This window comes from Chiloscyllium plagiosum, chromosome 12 (genome assembly GCF_004010195.1).
Source record: "Chiloscyllium plagiosum isolate BGI_BamShark_2017 chromosome 12, ASM401019v2, whole genome shotgun sequence".
Taxonomy (NCBI): Eukaryota; Metazoa; Chordata; class Chondrichthyes; order Orectolobiformes; family Hemiscylliidae; genus Chiloscyllium; species Chiloscyllium plagiosum.
Window position 1 is genome coordinate 55,376,870 of NC_057721.1, and position 22,939 is coordinate 55,399,808.

The 22,939-nt window shown below is 39.3% G+C and overlaps 1 protein-coding gene across 1 annotated transcript in view; it reads right to left on the reverse strand.

The window, feature by feature from the left end:
• Nucleotides 1-7,461: 7,461 nt before the first annotated feature.
• Nucleotides 7,462-22,939, reverse strand: part of LOC122555280 (PEST proteolytic signal-containing nuclear protein-like) — a 23,534-nt gene continuing 8,056 nt past the window's right edge. Inside the window, exons 4-5 of the mRNA XM_043701115.1 lie at nucleotides 18,879-18,934; nucleotides 7,462-11,931 (exon numbers count right to left, since the gene is read on the reverse strand). Of these exons, the coding sequence (XP_043557050.1) occupies nucleotides 11,808-11,931; nucleotides 18,879-18,934 (180 nt within the window). The 3' untranslated portion in view covers nucleotides 7,462-11,807. The remainder of the gene's footprint in view (nucleotides 11,932-18,878; nucleotides 18,935-22,939) is intronic.

The window sequence follows — 22,939 nt, forward strand, 5'->3', positions numbered from 1 at the left end:
AGGAATCATTGAATTCCTACAGTGTGGAAACAGGCCCTTCGGCCCAACAAGTCCACACAGACCCTCTGAAGAGTAACCCATTCAGAGCCATTCCCTTACCCTATCACCCTATACTTACCCCTGACTAATGCGCCTAATCTATACATCCCTGAATGCTATGGGCAATTTAGCATGGCTAATTCACTAACCTGCACATCTTTGGGTTGTGGGAAGTAACCGGAGCACCCGGAGGAAACCAATGCAGACATGGGGAGAATGTGCAAACTCCTCACAGACAGTCACCCAAGGAAGCCTCAACCACTTCACTGGGCAGCGAATTCCATAGATTCACAATCCTCTGGGTGAAGAAGTTCCTTCTAAGTTCAGTCCTAAATCTGCTCCCCCTAATTCTGAAGCTATGCCTTCTTGTCCTCGTTTTACACACCAGTGGAAAAAATTCTCTCTACTTCTACCTTATCTATTCCCTTCATAATTGTATATGCTTCTGTAAGATCCCCCCCACCCTCAGTTTTCTAAATTCCAATAAATATAATCCCAGTCTACTCAGCCTCTCCTCGTAAACCAACCCCCTCAACTCCAGAATCAGCCCAGTGAACCTCCTCTGCACCCCCTCTAGTGCCAGTACATCCTTTGTCACGTAAGGAGACCAAAACTGCACGCAGTCTTCCAGGTGTGGCCTTACCAGCACCCTTTTCATCTGCAACATAACCTCTCTGCTTTTAAACTTAATCCCTTTAGCAATCAAGGACAAAATTCCATTTGCCTTCTTAATTGCCTGTTGCACCTGCAGACCAACCCTCTGTGATTCATGCACAAGGACACCAGGTCCCTCTGCACAACAGTGTGCTACAATTTCCTACCATTCAAGTAATAGTCCTTTTTGCTGTTATTCCTACCGAAATAGATGACTTCACATTTATTAACATTGCACTCCATGTGCCAGACCTTTGCCACTTAAACTATCTATGTCCCTTTTGCAGTTTCACAGTCCCCTGCACACTTTGCTCTATCACTCATCTTAGTGTCATCCGCAAACTTTGACACATAACACATAGTCCCCCCCCCCATTCCAAATCATGTATGTAAATTGTGAATAATTTCAGGCTTAATACTAATCCCTGAGGCACACCACTATTCACTGATTGCCAACCAGAATAGCACTCATTAATTCCCACACTTTCTGACCTGTTGGTTAACCAATCCTCTATCCATACTAATACATTGCCTGAGATGCCTTGCAACTTTATCTTATGCAGCAGCCTTTTGTGTGGTATCTTGTCAAATGTTTTTTTGGAAATCAAGATACACCACATCTACTGGGTCCCCGTGGTCCACCATGTTCATAATGACTTCATAGAACTCCAAAAGATTAGTTCAACATGACCTGCCCTTCATGAACCCATGCTATCTTTGCCCAATGGGACAATTTCTATCTTGTTATTCCTTGATTAAAGATTAAAGCATTTTCCCCATTACAAAAGTTGAGCTGACTGGTCTATAATTCCCAACTTTTGTCTACCTCCCTTTTTAACAGTGGAGTCATATTGGTTATTTCCAATCTGCTGGAATCGCCCCAGAGTCCAATGAATTTTGGAAAATTACCATCAAGTGCATTTGCTGTTTCTCTCACCAGATCTTTCAGCACACTAGGATGCATTCCATCAGGGCCAGGAAACTTGTCTACCCTTAGCTCCATTAGCTTGCCCAACACTACCTCTTTCATGATAATGATTGTTTCCAGGTCCTCACCTACATTCGTCTCTTTGTTGATTACAGACATGTTATCCATGTCGTCCACTGTGAAGACCAACACAAAATACCTTTTCAATGCCTCAGCCATTTCCTCATATCCCATTACTAAATCCCCCTTCTTATCCTCTAAATGACTAATGTTTACTTGAGCCACATTTTTAAAATTTTATATATTTATAGAAACTTTTATATTCTGAGCTGTTCTTCTTTTTCATAATCTATCTTACTTTTCTTTATAGCTCTTTTTGTGGTTTTCTGTTAACCTGTAAAGATTTCCCAATCTTCTAGTTTCCCACTGATCTTGGCCACTTTGTAAGCCTGTTCTTTCAATTTGATAGCCTCCCTATTTCCTTAGACATCCATGGCAGATTACCCCTTTTCCTACAGTCATTTCTATTCACTGGCATATACTTTTTGCTGAGCACTTTGAAAAATTACTTTGAAAGTCCTCCACTGTTCATCAACTGTTCCACCATAAAGTCTTCGCTTCCAGTCTACTTTAGCCAACTCCTTCCTCACCTTATTGTAGTCTCCCTTGTTTAAGCAAAGGACCCTGGTATTGGATTTTATCTTCGCACTTTCCATCTGTATTCTAAATTCAACCATACTGTGATCGGTCCTTCTAAGAGGATCCCTGACGATGAGATAATTAATTATTTCTGTCTCATTACATAGGACCAGATCTAGGATAGCTTGCTCCCTTACATACTGTTCAAGAAAACTAACATGGATACATTCAATGATCTCCTCCTCAAGGCTACCCTAATCAACCTGGCTCAACCAATTGACTAATGAGTGTGAGTGAAACCCAAACCTCTTAGATTCCAGATCCCACCCCCACTCTCCAAAGACAGATGCGATTAAGGGATACTTCAAAAATAAGAAAGAAATGATGTGTGATTGGCCAGTTCACTTGAGTAGTCTCCATGATCCATAGTCTCACAGGCACATGTACCTTGCTGGGTTTCTGAAGACAGCAATACATGCAGATAGCTTCCAGTAGACTGAGAAGTATTTACTTAATTATTGGAACAGATTTTATTCTCTAAACTTTCAACAAGTTGATTATGAGAGGATATGTCGAGTATAATCATTCTTGCATCCTGTAGCTTTCACAAAGCTCCTTTTGACAAAACCAGCGTTCAAAACCCAGCTCAAACTTTGGTTTCTTTGTTTATTATTTTCCATTCAATTTGTTGGGCACCATCACTCCCTTCATGGCCCATCAGTTTTCCAACATTTACCCTTGGAGCATAATGACTGTCCAGGGTCAAAACACTCTATAAAGTACTTTGAACAAGAACCAATCCACATTTAAGTTCCAGGCCTGCTCTCAAACAAGTAGCAGTTTGTTAGTTTTTTTTAAAGACAAGCTGCTACTTTAAATCCAAAGGTCATCTTAGCTCAGCTTCAAAGCAAAAATGATAAAAACTAAAATTAAAAATCAGTTAAGGTTCTAGCACATACTATACTGTTAGGGAAAGCATTCCAGGATTTTGATCCAGGGATACCTAAGGAATAGCAATATATTTCCAAGTCAGGGTGGTGTGTGACTTGGAGGGGAACTTGCAGACAGTGACCTTCTCATGTATCTGCTGCCCTTGTCTTTCTAGACTGAATTGGTCATGGATTTGGAAGGATTTTGGAAGAACTTCAGTTAGAAGAAAATAAGGAAGAATGAGGATGAAACGAAACATGGGGACATAGAGTTAAGACAGCTTGAAATGGAAAGGGAGGGTAGAGAAAAATAGAGGGATGGGGATTAAAAGAACTTAACCTCCAAACAGATGGAGGAATTAAAGTTGGCCATGGAACCATTTGGAGTAAAGAATGGTGGAAAAGGTGTTAGTTTTAGAGAACAGACAGAAGTAAGCCAATATAATAAAAGGCTGGATCTAAAAGTGATACAAAGAATATGATTCCACTATCATAAGACTGGACATCCCAAAGTCAATTATTCCAAGTTAATTGGAAGACCAATTTCAGTTGCAGGCATGTCTGAGGTATCTTCTCAAACTGAAACGTTAGGAAAGAAAATAGGTTTTAAAACTGTGGTGGCACAAAAAAAGCATTTTCCTTAATTGGACATAAATTTAAGGTGAAGGGTGGAAGGTATAGGGGGGATGTCAGGGGTAGGTTCTTTACCCAGAGAGTGGTGGGGGCATGGAATGCGCTGCCTGTGGGAGTGGCAGAGTCAGAGTCATTGGTGACCTTTAAGCGGCAATTGGATAGGTACATGGATGGGTGCTTAAGCTAGGATAAATGTTCGGCACAACATCGTGGGCCGAAGGGCCTGTTCTGTGCTGTATTGTTCTATGTTAAGATGTTGTAAGACATGGCTCAGGGCAGTCATGAAATTGGATTTTGAACTAGTGACATCTGGATTTTGGTCTGTGTATGAGGGAATACACTGATTAATCTGCCCATATTTTTGGAGCTGTGATTTCTTTTATGCCTGTATGAGACACACCTGGTGTGTAATAGGGCTTTGTCTGCATTTAGAGTTTTACAAAGGGACAGTAAGTATTGAAGATCATTAGGCTGTCGTCATCAGTATGATCAGTGATTGATTTTTTTTTCTATTTAGGAGAAAACACCCATTATTGGAAAGCTTTGTGGTTCAATTCATAGCACCATAGAATCCTTAAAATGTGGCAGTAAGCCATTGAGTTCACACCGACCTTCCAAAAAGCATCCCACCCAGACCAACCCCATCCCAACAACCCTGCATTTCCCATGGCTAATCCACCTAGCCTGCATATCTTTCAACAGAGACAGGAAACCAAAACACCCAGAGGAAACCCACACAGATACGGGGAGAATGTGCAAACTTCACATAGACAGTCACCTGAGGATGGAGTCGTACCAGGACCCTGGTACTGCAAGACAGCAGTGCCAACATTGTGTCACCCTAAAATGCATAAAAAATCTGGTGGAAATTATATGAATGAACGTTTTTCCTGAAGTAGGCAGTTTTCCTGAAAATAGCCTATGTCAATATAAAATGTTTTGTTTGAAAATTACAGCCAAGATGTGTATATTCAAACCCTGAAGTTGTTATTTCAAACTGGGAAAATCTAAGCTCAATTGTGTGAATGGCCAAGGAAAAGGCTATCAAATTCCTAAATCAGGAACTAAAAGAAAGTCAAAAATGAACTTGTAGATGTGATAGTGAAGAGAACTTTCTCTGGTGTTTGGACAGTGAAGACTTGATGGGATAAATGTGTTCTGAAATCTTTACATGGAAATAACTTTGTTTATTCTATTTTATCCTTTCTTTTGTGTAAATTTATTTTATTGTTAAAACCAGATGGCAGCACTGCATGTTTGTGTTTCCATCTTGTAAAATAAAAGTCTTTCAAGCCACAGCTCAGTCTGTAATGATTTATCTAGTGCTAACATCAGCAGGTATCATAACAAGCTTATCATTTACAAAATGAATCTGCAAATCCGAAATGGAAGTATTTTTCAATTTTATGTTCCATTTACAGGTAGTTTTCCTACAATGTTGTTGCTGCATTCCAATGAAACCTTGCTTAGTAGACATTTGCTTCATATAAATAATGGGGCCTGTGGGAAAAGTGGGGTTAGGGCAGCCCAGCAAAACAAATATCACTCACCATCACTCAAAAATCTAACAAAGTATCACACATCCTGAATGAAGGTTGAAATCATTTTTATTAATGAAACAAAAGTAAATTTAACACAGTACATTTAAAAATGTAAGAAAGCTGCTCCCTGTGCAGTAACTCTCAGAAAGCTGCTCTGTCGGCAGCTGACTGCATGCACAGAATGGAGCAGACTTCAATGTGGACATCAATGTGTGCACAGAATGGTGTGAGGATATCGCTGCATGTGCAGAATGAAGCACGCTGGAATTATGTTATTAAGAGGTAAGCATTCTCAAAAATATCATTCCCTAATTCTTCAGTGACGTTGCAGCCAAATCGCGCTGTCAAAAAATGCGTTATCCAGAACTACTTGTACCGTGTTCTTGCCCACTCATATTAAGCCTTGTGAAGCCACTACTCTCATTCTTCACGACAAAATCAGCTTAGCTTTGTGTTGTCCTCAAATTTGGAAATATTACATTTGTTCCCCAAATCATTAAAATTTTACAGTTCAGGCCATTCAACAAAATCACTGATACATATTTTGAACAGCTGATGTCCATGTACTAGCCCTCAGCCTGCCAATATGAGTGACCCATTCACTCCTGCTCTACTTTTTGCCTGTTAGCTAATCCATACTCCAGACAGCATCCGAGGAGTAGCAGAATCGACATTTCGGGCCGGAGCGTTTAATCAGGAATGAGGCTGGGAACCTTGGGGGTGGAGAGATAAATGGAAGGGGGTGGGGCTGGGGAGAAGGTAAAACGTCATTTCTCTCGCTCCTCAGATGCTACCCGACCTGCTGTGCTTTTCCAGCAACACACTCTCAACTCTGATCTCCAGCATCTGCAGACTTCACTTTCTCCTAATCCATAATCCATGCTAGTCCATGATCTCCTCTCCCATATACTTTATATGGTCCTGATACTCTATGGAGTCTTTACAAAAATGCACATTGCTCCCTGCAACCTTTTTTGGATTTCATAGAATCCCCACAATATGGAAACAGGCCCTTTGGCCCAACAAGTCTGCACCGACCCTCTGAACACTATCCCACCCAGACCCATTCCCCTACCCTATTACTCAATATTTACCCCTGACTAATGCACCTAACCTACACACCCTTGGAATGTGGGAGGAAACCAGAGCACCCAGAGGAAACCCATGCAGACATAGAGAGAATGTGCAAACGCTACACAGTCGCCCCAATGCTGGAATCAAACCCAGATCCCTGGCGATGTGAGGCAGCAGTGCTAACCACTAGGTTTTTCAAATGCTCCTCTTTAGAGGATCCAGTAACCAAAATGTTGGCCCGACAACACTGAATACCTGGCAATTCACTCAAAATTTGGTCCATGGCCTCTGGAAAAGACCTGACACTGATGTGATGCCAAAAGGAAGTCGCTTGTAGTGGAACAGTCCTGTGTGTCACTATTGTCAGCAGTAGCTGGGACAATTTCACGACCCTCGTCTGCAAGTAGGCCTGCAATCCATTTTTGGGAATTTCTTTCCCAGCCAGTCCATGGAACAGGGGTATTGATGTAGATCAACTGTCAATTTCAAGCCTGAGACAGCTGGATGTTTTGTAAAGCAGAGGCACTGAGGAACTGGAGGTTAGGAAAAAAGTTAGGTCATAGACTAGTCAGAATCTTAATGGTTAGTGGAGCAACCTCAAAGAATTAAATAGACTTCTCTTACAGATGGCATCAATTATTTAAGTGTTATCTGCACAGCAAACTAGTAAGAATGTATCCCTGTATTTAACTCAGTATTTCATGATTCTGGACAGTAAAGAATTATACTTCATTCATAGGTCATGATGCACGACTGCTGTGATTGATCTAACAAGACTAGCAACCAGTATTAATTTGGACAAGGATAGGTGGAAAAATCTAAAAGATTGTTAAATTAGCTAATATACTGAACTCTGGACATGGATGCGGGCCTCTGATCAAAAAGTGGTTGGAGGAACATTAATTGGTACTTTTCAAACAGAAAAGGCTGCCTACTATAATTTCTGGTACAACATATTGCATGACATTCAATCATCAACTTACTAAACACAAATTATGTGAATTTTTAAATAATGACAATCTGCTAACCCAGAAACATTTTATTTTTCCTGCCCAACTTGCAAAATTTTACACTGTCAATACAATTAAAAATCACATTTCCTTAACAAAACCTCATATTGAAACAGACAACCAGAAGCTTCTTTATAAACAACACAAATCTTAGAGAAGATGAAATAAAACAATAACATACAAAAATACTCCCAGTCTTAATGTTCAAAACCTGCATATAGTTTGCATTTACAATTGAGATTCCTTGCAACTCAAGTCATGAACTCATTTTGATCATGCAAAAGGGGGCATGATTCCCACAGAATAAAAAGGTAACCTTGACTGTAGATTTACCATTGCTGGTCACAGCAACAGAGGATTTTAAAACAGATTACTATAGATCTACCTCAGTAATTACGAAATCATGCACTGTTTCAGTGACAAGGCAAAAAAAGGAAAATTTATGAGCAGGTCAAGGCAACTATATTAATAAAGTTTGACCATATGAAGTCATTCTTCAATGGACAGACATTTAAAACAATCTGCTCACTTGGCACTACTTCAATTCCCATTTCATTAACTGTTGTGGTTCTGTTCGCCGAGCTGGAAGTTTTTCATTAACTCTTACAAAGTAAAATATATTCTGCCTAGTATCAGTATAACACTCAAATTTGACCTCATAAGTAATGCAAATAATCTTGTGCATTTACTACATTTTAAAGCAAATTGCATTTTGTAGGTCAACATTCAATATGGACTCCTGCCATAACAGTTTCAATTATAGCTTTTCAATGTTGAATGATTTCCAGATTTGTTAAGTTCCTGCATTTGGTGGAACCTGGAGAATTACAAGAAACTGAAGAAATTTTTTTTCTCTCGCTGGGTAAAAACCTTTTCAAACAATTTACCGATTACCTGTTTTGGGGAAAGAGAAAGACATAGAAACATGTGCACACTTATCTATCAAGGCGAATCAACTCAAACAGCCCACAGAAATATTAATATGAAAAGATTCTCGAACAGAACTTCCACCAAAATTCAAATAATTGTGCTCAGCCCAATCTCAGATTCAGGTCTGTGATGTAGCACTTAAGTCATATGAAGAGATGTCTTTATAATGATAACAAGCACTGTAAAGCAATCCACTATGAAGACTGTAACCAATATTTTAAGCTTGCAGTCAAGAAGTTTCTATATCCACAAGAGTGCTGAATTGGATTGTTGTTGACAACGTACACGTTTCTGATGCTTTTGAGTGATCCAATTACAAGTCATTGATCCCATCTTACCGAAACAAGCAAAGGAAGGTTTTCACTACCTTTGATACTTCCAGAACAGTTCACTTGTTAAAAAGAACTTTAATTGTAAGAAACAAGCTCTTCCTGTAGTGTTATTTCCCTTTTATCATCAAATTTTCTTCCCTCTTTTCGACAATTCAGTACCCTGTGGTCATTATTCATGTGGGAGTTGACAGTGAGCATCAGCATACTATTGAATGGTCATGTATTTCAAAGCAAATCTGATTGTTTCCTTACCTGACATCCACATGTACATACTTCTCAGTAGGGTCCATGAATAGTAATCCACTGAATCAAACTGATATGGCTAATGCAGCATCCTCTGTTGAATGTTTTTGTACCAATTTATACCTCTCAGGCTGATTACTCAAGTTTGCTGACAAGATGTTCCCAGAGTCACATTATTAATCACACTGAAGATTATATCTCTTACACTAACGTATGAGACAACTTATGAAACTTTTACTTGAGTGATTTTAAAGTAAAGACAAAGGGTATGGAAAGGTTCTTAGAATAAGAAATGCCAAATTTCTTAGAGAGAATATTAGTCAACTTTGTCTCTAGTTTCAATGGACGACTAGAAAAGATTTCATTCAAATATGTGGTTATTGCTAATTCTCCGGTACATTCCCCAAGTGGATATTCTTTGTGTGAATTCAGTGAATGTTGATAGGCTGACCAATAAGAGGGTAAATCATTGGCAAGCCTAATATTTTCCTCAAGTCACATCAATGTAGTCAAATATGCCAGCATAAGCCACTCATTAATGAGCATAAAGCTTTGCTAATTCCACTCCTTCAGTGGTGGCATCATCACATTCTACTAGTAGGATTTCACATATCATGCAACTGCTTCTGACTTACCAGATGCTATGAAGATAATTCATCCCCATTGTATGCTATCCTGGCTACAAACTGCACTCAAATGGTCTACAAAAAGCACATACCCAGCTCTGAAAGAATGCAGATAGAGATATAGACCTTTTTGAGACACCATATTTTGATAATTAAATTAAGTCCTTTATATGTATTGGGTGAGAAAAGGTTATTAATTGCCACAATTACTATCCTAAAACTTGGCAATCCTTGTTTTCAAAATGTAGTGAAGCAACTATCTCAGCAAAAATGATTTTGCACAATCTTGGTATCAACTTAAATTCCACAAAATTTTCCTCACATTAAGTGCAGTATTTACAGCAGAAATTTCAGGTACATTTCACTAAAAATGGCTTTATTAAAAAACGTTATGGCATGAACTAGGTTGCCCAATTTTAAATATACTTACACAATCCTATCAATCTTATGTAATGAGACAGTTTGTAGTGCCTGTAATGTACAGATTTGCAAAGAGAGATAAATATATATTTAGGTGTTGCATTGTCAGATGTTCTTATTGTGTTATGGCCTTCAGACTAATCAAAACAAACATTATATTGCAATCAGGTGATATCCTCTTGGTCAACCCGATACCATGAAAGCACAGTCTACTGACATGGGAAAATGACTACTACCCATATCACTATGTACAAATTTTTTTTATATCACATTCAGGATTGTGAATCATCACAATACACTTTCCCTTGATTCATAAATGCTTAAACGGGAAATCGTTCTTCACTTTTTGTAGCAAACTAACAAATGTAATTCTAGATAATCTATCAGAATTTTACTACAAATAGCAAACAGATAACATTTTTGGAGATCTTATTTATTCTCCAAGGATGTTATTCTTAACCTTCATATCTCTAGCAGATTTATACTACTTAAAATATTGAGCTGGGAAGTGGAAGAAAATAGAATAAATTCTTATATAGAACTTACGACAGATAGACTGCACTACAACTGATACAGGAAGGCCTTCCATTCTAATTTTTAAAGAGTCAATCCAAAGACAGAAATGAATGCTTATTTTAAAATGGGGGTTAAACACACTAAAGAATAGCCAAAAACAAATGCATTAAATTACTTGATTCAGCGAAAGATTAAGAGCACAGAAATGAGCCTTCCAAACCTCTGATGTTTGAGTTATCAATGGAAGAATGCCATTTGGTTTACTGGGAAGAGTAACAAATCCCAGATTAGAATTTATTATTTATCGTGGCTGTACAGAAGAACTAATACAAGACTGGCAAAGCCTGAGAAAAGACAATAAGAATTTCAATGAAGCTGTGGATTGAACCACTTCAGTTAAATACAGGTTGAGCTTCCTAATTCATTACAAATCGGCACTTCTACAGTTGTTGTCAACTGTTATTTATTGGACACGTCTTTTGGGAATAGAAGTGAAGATACTTACCACACACTAATGTATCATGCCAAATTTTGAAAGTTAGGTTAACATGACTCTGTTAATAATAATCTGCAATAAACAAGTTCAGTATATTGTAATATCAATGGGATTGAAGATAAAGGATATAGTTTGTCCTTCCCATTCCATACATACCGATCGCCTGTGCTGCACTGCTAGCAGGGAACAGTTGCCTGGCAAGTTACATTATTCCCATTTGAGCTCATATACAACCTAGGAATGCCTCACTAGACCATGTGTTTGCTGGAAAAAGGTGTGATACTTAGAAATCTGAGTCTTGAAATAATTCAAACAGGTTTTGAATTTTTGAGTAACATGAAATTTGCTTAAACCAAAAGTACTCTCCTATTATAAAATGTAAAACAGTTTTCAGGAGCTTCGCAATTAATGACCATGAACTTTTCAATGAAGTGAAATTTAACTGAACTTTCCTTTCCGATTTTTAACTGATATGTAGATACATTACTTTACAGGACTCCAAATGAAATAACCACAGTGGCACACTGAAAATAATCAAATATAGCTGCTAGATGTGAAAGATCTTAACTGTAACTTCTGTGTTGAATATTTCTGAATGAAATTTCTCTGAAGGGGTCACCTACTGTTTACTAAACACATTGCACTCATTACAAGTTATAGTGAGAAAGTCTTTAAGTATACATTATACACATCACTGAAAATAGTTTCCATTTCAAAGCAATCTAGAATGTATCTCAATCCCTACAATTCGTTTCCACTTCCCACAGCTCACAATTCTGCATTTTCAATAATAGCATTTAGTCCTCGTCTCCAAAGTTCCGCAGCTGACTTTTCATTTTCCGCTCCCACAACCTCTGGTTGTCAGAAAATCCTTGTTTTCCCTTGTTGAAAGAATTTGGTCCTGCTGACGTTGGTGTTTCTCTGAAGAAAGACAACGTAAATTACCAAAATATTTAATTTAAATATGTGTAAATGCAATAATCTGCTACTTCAATGCATAATGGAATGTCACCATCTCATTATGGGAGTTTGTAAACTACATACATTTATAGAAGTCACAGCCTACATTTTGCATAATTCATCATCCTTGAAACACTGTTTAGTAAAACAAAGACATAAGATTAGATTAGATTCTCCACAGTGCGGAAACAGTCGGTCCAACAAGCCCACACTGACCCTCCAAAGACTAACCCACCCAGACCCATTCCCCTATTCCCTATTAATGCACCTATCACCATGGACAATTTAGCATGGCCAATTCACCTGAATTGCACATCTTTGAATTGTGGGAGGAAACTGGAGCACCCGGAGGAAACCCAAGCAGACACAGGGAGAATATGCAAACTCCAAACAGACAGTCACCCGAGGCTGGAATCGAACCCGGGTCCCTGGTGCTGTGAGGCAGCAATGCTAACCACTGAGCCACAAGTTAATCATAGTATTTTAAAATTAAAGCATTTTAAAATTAAAGCGGCTCGACAGATGGCTTGAGGTAGCAATTTTAGCTATTTGTTTATCTAAACATTCAATTGAATACAGTACACAAAAATTGCAAGACAGTTTATCCTACACACAACAACCATGGTACTAAGCTGAAACCCTCTGCCACACACAACAACCTGACTCAATTACAAACCCAGTGACTCCCACAGTTACCATGACTATAGTTCCTCATTCCTTGTCTCTGGTACAGAGACTATTCCAGTCTCTCTGTTTCTCCATTTCTGTTGTATCCATGTGAGTGTTTTTAACTATTTATTTATAAGATTTATTGCCCATACCTAAATGCTTTCAAGTAGTTGGCTGTGAGTTGCTGTTTTAAAAAATTCTCAAGGTCAAGGACCAGGCTCGCAGGAAAGTAGTCTGACACAGAACAAACAGCCAAGAGGCGAGTCTGCTAGAATATAAGTGTTTTATTCCCCGCAGCGTCGCCACAACCAGGTCTCGTACTTACAACGGGTCTGGTTTATACTCACTCTACGTGTTACCGGAACTGGGAGCCGTCAGTTCTCGTAGAGCGGTTGCCAACAACCCACGCTCGGCGGTTAAACGTAACCCCGGAGCAGACTCTACCGAACTGGAGACTTCTCCAGCTGATATACTCTTTTCCAGATATAAACATTCATGTGAACAGCAGAGCAAGGCTAAAAAACACATTCCATTCTGGTTATTCACACGGGAAGGTGTATAACAAGATTCACACGGGACTAAGCGACACCTTCCATTTTCGGTTAGAGCAGAGCAAGGCTAAAAAACACATTCCATTCTGGTTATTCACACGGGAAGGTGTATAACAAGATTCACACGGGACCAAGCGACACCTTCCATTTTCGGTTAAACACATTCCATTCTGGTTATTCACAGGGGAAGGTGTATAACAAGATTCACACGGGACCAAGCGACACCTTCCATTTTCGGTTAAACACATTCCATTCTGGTTATTCACAGGGGAAGGTGTATAACAAGATTCACACGGGACCAAGCGACACCTTCCATTTTCGGTTAAACACATTCCATTCTGGTTATTCACAGGGGAAGGTGTATAACAAGATTCACACGGGACCAAGCGACACCTTCCATTTTCGGTTAAACACATTCCATTCTGGTTATTCACAGGGGAAGGTGTATAACAAGATTCACACGGGACCAAGCGACACCTTCCATTTTCGGTTAAACACATTCCATTCTGGTTATTCACAGGGGAAGGTGTATAACAAGATTCACACGGGACCAAGCGACACCTTCCATTTTCGGTTAAACACATTCCATTCTGGTTATTCACAGGGGAAGGTGTATAACAAGATTCACACGGGACCAAGCGACACCTTCCATTTTCGGTTAGATTCACACATGTATTGGGACACAATTTTAACCCTTTCACCACATTCCACTGCTTGGCCCAATACATGTGTTGCATTATGATTCACACATGTATTGGGACATAATTTTACACCACAGTTGCCTTCTTCAACTGCCGGATTTAATGCTGTCAGGGAGGGATTCCAGAATTTTATCCTAACAGAGAACTAACAGTGACATTGTTCCAAGTCAGGATGGTGCAGGAACTTGCAAGTGGTGGTCTTCCCACGTATTTACTATGTGTCCTTCCAGCTGGTCCGGTTCACAGGTTTGGAAGACGTTGTTGAAGAAGTCTTGAGTTTTTGTTGTGCATCTTGCAGATGGTTCATACTGACACTGCTGCAAATGACAGTCAGTGATACAGTATATGCTGAAGGTGTTGGGTGCCAACTGAGCAAACTGCTTTGTCCTGAATTATATTAAGCTGGAGTGTTGTTAACCTCCGTTTAATTTCCGTTAACCTCAACCGCCTCTGCTCCAGTGAGAAAGGTCGCAATATTTCAAGTCTACTTTTATATTTCAAACCCTCCATTCCTGATAACATCCTGGTAAATCTTTTCTGAATCACCTCCAGTTTAATAATATTCTTCCTATAACAGGGTGAACAGAATTGAACAAAGTACTCCAGAAGAGACCTCACCATTGTCCTTTATAACCTCAGTATGACACCTCAACTCCTGTACTCAAAGGTCTGAGTGATGAAGGCAAGCATGCTAAACACCTTCTTGACCATCCTGTCTACCAGTGACACAAATTTCAAAGAACTATGCACCTGAATTTCTAGGTCTCTCTGTTCTACAACATAACCTAGGGCCTTACTATTAATTGTATAAATCCTGCCTTTGTTTGTTTTACCAAAATGCAGTTTCTCAAATTTACCCAAATTGAGCTCCATCTGCCACTCCTCAGCCCACTGGCCCAACTGATCAAGATCTCTTTGTAATCTTAAATAACGTTCTTCACTATCCACTATATCATCAACTTTGGTGTCATTTGCAAATTTATTAACCACTTTCATCCAAACATTTATATAAATGACAAACAAAAGTGATCCCTTTCAAACACCGTTGGTCGTAGGTCTTCAGTCTGAAAAACATGCTTCCACCATTACCCTCTATGTCCGACCATAAAGCCAATTGGCAAGCTCACCCTGTTTCCCATATGATCAAACTTTACTAATTAGTCTACCTTGCAGAACCTTGTCAAAGGCTGCAAGTAAACAACAAGTACAGGACCAGTCTGCCCTCATCAACCTTTTTGGTTACTTCAAATTTCCCACATTGTTAGATAGATGCCAGTGTTGTAGCTTTACTGAGACAGCTTGACTAGAGGTGCAGCAAGTTCTGGAGCACATGTTCTTAGTACTACTGCCAGAATGTTGCCAAGGCTTAGAGCCTTTACAGCAGCGAGTGCCTTCACTCATCTCTTGATATCACATAGAGTGAGTCAAAATGGCTCAAGACTGGCAACTGTGATGCTAAGGATCCAAAGAAACCATTACACTGTGGAAACCAAATGAAGACTGAGTGTCTCCTTTGTGGAATATCCGCATTCAGACCATATGCATAACTGCAAGCTTCCAGGAGCATTTAATTTAATTCTTCACACACTTCCACTCTGGCCTCATTGTTCCCAGCCTCCTCTACCATAAGCTTGAGGAACAGCATAATCAATGTTACGGACCAAAACTGTCCTGAAAACAAACTTCCAAATCTCCTAGAAATGCATTATTTTCATATTCTCAAATATTTATTTAATCTTAAAATGAGCACCTCCTTTAGAGGAAATCTAATTTCTATTAATTTTTTTAAAAATTAATGTGATGCGTGGTGTTGCTGGCTAACTATTTTGGAAGTGAATTGCTTGCTTTGCCATTTCAGAGGTCAGTTAAGAGTCAACAATACTGATGCAGGTCTGGAGTCACATGTAGGCCAGATGAGGTAGATAACAGATTTCCTTCTCTTAAGGACATTAGTGAATCAGATGTCTTTTTCTTTTACAGCAGCATTTCAGCATCTGCCCCAATAGGATTCAAACCCAAGGCCCTAAGGTCCTGGATAACCAGTCCAGTGACATTACATCATACAACCACCTCTCCCCTCAAAGCTTACGTAGGTTTACACATTTCAGTATTTCCTCCATCCATTTGAATACTGTGTTTAAAGTTTAAAATTTAAAACAAGTTATTTGGAAATCTTTTTTGTGCAATTTCTGCAAAAGATTCTTTATTTTCATTCAACTAAATATAGATAAAAATTTAGTCAGCTTGTTATTAAACTATGATACCTAGAATTAAGTGAGCATTGATCACTGGATTGAAGTCATTTGGTTCTGACAGCAGTTCTCTTGTGAAATAAACAGCTAGTGATTTATAAAAATTTCAAAACCACTTAATTCATTAATAAAAGCACTGAGAGTTCAGCCACGTGGTGTCTCAGGGAGAAAGGTGAGGCTGGATGACCTCTACTTTAATGCCAGCGGTATAGAGGTGAGATAGATGAGTTAGGGGCATGGACTGACAAATGGACTGCAATGTTGCTGTCATCACAAAGAGGGAGGGACATGGCTGTTAACATTCCAGTGTATAGAATCTTCAAGCAGGACAAGGAGAGGGTGTGAAAGTGGAGGTGGTGTAACATTATTAGTTACTAGGTAAAAACAATGACTGCAGATGCTGGAAACCAGATTCTGGATCAGAGGTGCTGGAAGAGCACAGCAATTCAGGCAGCATCCGAGGACAGGCAAAATCGAAGTTTCAGGCAAAAGCCCTTCATCATTATTAGTTACTAGTCAGTTACTACCATAAGATAGTACAATATCTTGGAAGGGTCATCAAATGGGGCTTTGTTGGTAAACACAGAAATAAAAAGGGGGCAGTCATATTGTTAGGAGTGTATTATACACACCCAGTCACTAGTCAATTCACTAAGATGCATAAAAATGATTCAAAATGATACTGGGGAAAGTAATGAGCTAACATATCCATTTGAGGCTGAAATGTAGGAACCAGGCATCCATAGAAGGAATAGGAATTTCCAGGAAATAAAAAGGAAAAGAAACTCAGGTGGAGCAAACTAACTTGAGATCCTAGAGAAGCATAAAAAGTGCAAGGGGGGCACTCATGAAAACAATTAAAACAAATGCAGGCAAGATTAGGGAAAATCCCAAGATATTCTACAAATATATGAAGGGGAAGAGAACAGCCAGTGAAAAAGTAGGGTTTATTAGGGACCATGGGGTCAATCTGTGTTTTCAGCCAAAAGATATTTGAAAAGTGTTATATGAGTATTTCACTCATGTCTTTTCCTGGGAAAAGGAGGATGCAAGTACAGAATTCAAGATAGATTGCAAATTGATATAAGAAGCAAAGAGGTATTGAAGGTTGTGGCAAATTTAAAAGTGGACAAACACTCTGGTCCAGATGAACTGAGACAAGGGAGGAAATTACTGAGGCCCTGACCCAAATTTCCAAATCATCTCTGGCCACAAAGGAGGTGTCAGAGGACTGGAAGATAAGAAGGGTGGTAGAGATAGAAAAGGGAACTAAAACCCGCGGAAAGGAAACTATTGGAGAAAATGAACAAAGAAAAAAATTAATCTCCTTGCAGAGAGGCAAGGTTTGATCAGGGATGGCCAGCATAATTTTGTCAGAAAGACCCATGACTAACAAAAAATTCCAATATATTTGAGGAGGTCACTAAGTATTTGGATTAAGTTGGGACAGTTGATGTAGTTTATATGGATTCCAGCAAGGTCTTCGACAAGATCCCACATGGGAAACAGAAGGTATAAGCTCATGGGATCCAGGTTAACCTGGTACGGTAGCTCCAAAATTGGCCGGAGCTTGCTATACAGTGGTGTATCACAGGAATCGATGCTGGTGTGTGTGTGTGTGTGCACACGCACATGTTGCGGGGATTGTGGAGCTGGGGAATGATAAGTAGGTTCACATAGAACTCAGGTGGTTGACAGCAAGGAGAATGATAAACAGATTGATCTGATGGACATTAACCCTGATAAATGCCTTTGGAAGAACGATCAAGACAAGGGAATGTTTAATGAAATGGCAAGACACTAAGAAGCTCAGAAGAATAGAGGGATCTTGGGGTGCTTGTCTACAGATTTCTGAAGGTGTCAGGACAGGTTAATAGAGTAGTTAAGAAAGCACAGCTTTATCAATTACAGCATAGATTAAAAATGAAGGGAGGTCGTGTTACAGCTGAACTTTGGTTAGGCCACAGCCGGAGTACTGTGTGCAGTTCTGGTCACCACTACAGGAAGCATGCAATTAGACTGGAGAGGATGCAAAGTAGATTCACCAAGACGTTGCCTGGGATAGAGCACTTCAACTAATGAGAAAGGCTGGATAAGTTTGGCTTGTTTTCTTTGGATTCAGCAAACTTAAGTGATGTTGAATTTGCATACAAGCTGCAAGAAAAATGACACACGCTAATATTGATTGATGTCAGAATTTGTCTTCTTTTGAAACACAAAGAAATTAACTCCAAAGCAGCTTAGTTTCACTAAACTAACTCTTTTTAATTCAATAGCTTTGGAAGCAATTGCTTGGAAGGACTCTATTTTAAGGATTTCCAAGTGTTTAATTATCAGTAAAGCAAGTTTAAAAAGGCATAAAAACAACCGCAATCTCAATTTTAATGCCTGTGCTCGATATGGAATTAAATGTCCTGTGGATATATACAGTACAAAGTAGAGTTTGATAGGGCAGCATGACATTAATAGAACATTCAAAAGGATGCAGTTAAAACTGATTTTCCACAGGAGCCAAATCAACAAATTACTGCTCGGAGGACGATGTGAAATATAATTTCTTTTGATGTGTTTGTGAACAAGTGCATTATACTGCTAGTTGGTATTCCTTCCAAGCTTTAATCTGGGCTTTCAGTATTATTTCATTATTTCTTCCATCTAAACCGAAGAATAGCTTAAAAATGTCTTGTTCCATATAATGCTTAGAACATTACTTTTTAAAAATTATTAAAACATACCGTCCCATATTCTTCATGCGCATTTTTGCTTCAGGAGGCATTTCCTCTGGTTCACTCTGCAAGTAGAAATAAAGGATTCAGTTAACCACCAATCAATGTCTTTGTACTATATTTCAAACCCAACCTTAGTTAACTAAATTGGAAGAACTGGATTGTTCAAATTCAAGCCATCATGATGAGCCAGAAGGCAACTTGCACACTTACTGGATTTCTGATGCAAAAGTCTAACTGAGCCTCATTATAAAACAAAACTCCACAGGAGTTCTTTATATCCTGAAGAACATAACTATTTTTCTGTGGCATCATGTATGCACAAAATTGAAGCTCTCCCAAATACAAAGGGGCATCAAAATGCAGGAAAATGCAACTCTCAAAAAGAACATTCACTGGTTACATAGCAACGATGCAACATCTAGATGGATATTCATACGTTCAGAGACCAGAATCAGCAAATCCAATGATAAGCAAATATTACTTTCAGTCTTAAAAATGATTTTAAAATGGTTTAAAAATGAAGTCAAATAATAAAATGAAATACTGTTTTAGAAGTGCCAGACATTATTTTTCCGCTATGGATGGGCTATATATAAAATCCACTATCTTAGAGTCAGAATTCAAGATGAGCCCAAGGTCCCAACACCCAATTCAGATTCATGCAGAAGTTCTCACAGCACAATTCAAAGAGAATCCCCCATCCCCAATATTGTGGTTAACATTCGTTTCTCATCAAAAACAAACCAATCATTAATCTTGTTATCTATCTACAGAACCTTATTCATAAATTGATGTTCATATTTAGCTAAAAAAACCTAAAATGATAAGTAAATACATCAAACACTTCTGGATGTTCCAACATATGAAAGGGGTTACACAAATGCAAATTATTCATTAAAACCAGAATTAGACTGAAAGATTGACTTCAAAAAATGTATCTGAACTTCAAGCAATCCAAGTAAAATAAATCATTGTATGGAGTTAAAAAGACTGCATACAAATAGCAAATGTTTTGCTACAATTGATCAACAAGACTACTTTCTACCAAAAGCATACTGAAGGATGTAATACAAGAACAGAAATTGCTGGGTAAACTCAGCTGGTTGGCAGCATCAATGGAGAGAAAACAGAGTTTACATTTTGTGTCCAGTGACCCTTCCTCTGAACTGATACTGACTAGGTAGAGAAGGTACATATGATGAAGACAGGTTTGGGAGGAAAGGAGTGGGGTAAAGGAATGAGTGGATAAGTAGAGCCCAGAGAGAAAGAACAACAGTTAGGCAGACAAACGGATACATAATAGTATTCCAGGGAGAAAGAAAAGCTGATAATATTTTATTTCATTTAGTTTGGTTTTGAAAGACATACAAGATAAATCACAAGTACCCTGGCCCACGAGTATTAGTTAACTTTTCCCAAACACTGGCAATCAGAACTATTATTCACAGTCAAATATGCACTTTTTGACAATACTAATCCATTTTTAAAAGGACATTGTAACAGCTAACTTTCTAGTACAGCCAGGAAACAATCAGCTACTAGTCAAAAGCATAAACTGACCATTCCCATTCTTGAGAACATCACAGCAGCCAGACTTCAAAACCACTGCAATTCATCTGATAAAGATTTTGAACCAGAAACTCTGATATATTTCCAAGTCAGAATGGTGTGCTGTTTGGAGGGGAACTTGCAGGTGGTGATGCTGTTGTCCATTTGTTCTTGTTTTTCAAATGGTAGAATTAAAGGCATGGAAGATGATACTTAAGGAGGTCTGGCGTATTATTGAATGCATCGTGCAGATGTCCACAGTGCTGCCACTGTGTGCTGGTGAAGGCAATGAGGGTTTAAGGTGGTGGATGGCATGTTGATCAAGCCGTTCTTCAATATTAGATAATATCAAGCAGAGTGCTGTTGGAATTGTACACAACAAAACAAGTAATGGATCAGGGGAAAGGTTTCTACTAGTTGAAGTTATACATAGCATGAAGGAAGGTAGTTGTGGGTTTTGGAGGTCAATCATATCAGCTCCAGGACATCCATACAGGAGCTTGTCAGGGTACTGTTCTTGGCTTAATGACCTTCAGCCAATTCATTTGGGACTTTTCCTCCATCTTGAGAGTAGAAGTGATGACATTCACTGATAATTGCATAATGATCATGACCATTTCCAACTCCAGAGATACTTGTGCCACACAGTGTGAATCAATGATCATCTCCGACCAGAAAAAAAACTAATCATCATGCTTTGACATTCAATGGCGTTACTAATGTTGAATGCCGCAACTGCCAACATCCTGGCAGTTACCACTAACCAGAAAAATACTGTGATTGCAAGCATAAGTCAGAGGCTATGAATCCTGCAGCTAGTAACTTATCTCCAGGTTCTCCAAAACCTATCCACCAAACACAAGTCAGGACAACTCACCAATGCTCTTTAGACAGTGCCTTCTAAATCTACAACCACTGGAAGGGTTACAGATACATACTGCCCTCTAAGCCACTCACCGTCCTGATACGGACATAAATCTCCACACCTTCAGAGTCACCAGGTCAAACTCTGAGAACAAATTCTATGGCAGCACTCTGGATGTACCCACAGCAAATGAACAGGAGAAAATCAAGAAGGCAACTCACTGCCACCTTCTCAAGAATAACATATGGTGAAGATTGAGACAGCAAGGTGATTCAGTGGTTAGCGCTACTGCCCCACAGCACCAGAGATCTGGGTTCAATTCCAGCCTTGGGCAACTCTGTACAGAGTTGGCATATTCTTCCTGTGTCTGCGTGGGAAGGGTTTGGAGGGATATGGGCCAGGTGCTGGCAGGTGGAATTAGATTGGGTTGGGATATCTGGTGGCATGGACAAGTTGGACTGTTTCTGAGCTGTACATCTCGATGACTCTATATGCAGGTTAAGTGGACTCGTCATGCTAAATTTTCCATAGAGTCCAGGAATGTGCAGACCAGGTATGTTAGCCTTGCAAAATCGAGTCGAGAATCTGGGTAGAATGCACTTCGGAGGGTCATTGTGGGCCCTTTGGCCTGCCTCCACACTGTAGGGATTCTACGATTAGCTGGATGATCTGAACCAGTTTAGCAAAGATCACTCTTAGTGGTTGCAATGGGGTGCTTATGTTTTAAAGATGATGGAAAGGCTTTGGGCAATAGGTGAGTGAAGCACACGAGTAACCTAGGCACTGATCTGTTGCTGCTCCAGTTAAATGTCCAGTTAGTGGGACGACAGAGGTTGTCAATGTGGGAAATTCAGCAACAATAGTAACTGTTAAGCGTCCAAAGGTGACAGTTAAATTCTCTCACATCGGAAATAGTCATTACCTGACAGTTGTGTGGCACAAATGGTTTTTGCCACACATCAAAACAATGCTTGAATGTTATTCAGGCTTTTCTTTATGCAGGTAAAGATTATTTCAATACTGTATCTGAAAAGTTGTCTATCATATTGAACACAGTGCAATTATTACCATTTTTGACAATATGGTGCAGGAAAGTCTTCAATGAAGCAATCGAAGATGGTTGGCTGATAGGAACTCTTGCCATGATGCTCTATGGATATATTGATTAGCATCCAACAATCACAATCATTATCCTTTCTGCAGACTGACTGCCACTGACTTCAACATTGTTAGTTTTCCCTGAGGCCACACTCAATCAAATGCTTTGACATCAAGGGCAGTCATGCTTATCCCACCTCTTTATCCACATCTGCAACAAGGCTGTAATGAGATATGGAGCCAAATTACTTTTTCAAAACTGAAAATGAGCATCAGTCAGCAGATTATTGCAGACCAAGTTGCTATTTGACAGCAATGAACTTCAGCAATAAACATCGAGTGGATAATCCATTTAGGGACCCAACATACTTTCACCATTCAGGGATCAACAGTAGGCCCAGTCGCTTCAGTCTTTCAGTGTAAGGTAATCCTGCCATTCCAGGAATTGACCTCGTGAACCTACGCTGCACTCCCTCAATAGCCAGAATGTCTTTCCTCAAATTTGGAGACCAGAACTGCACACAATACTCCAGGTGCAGTCTCACCAGGGCCCTGT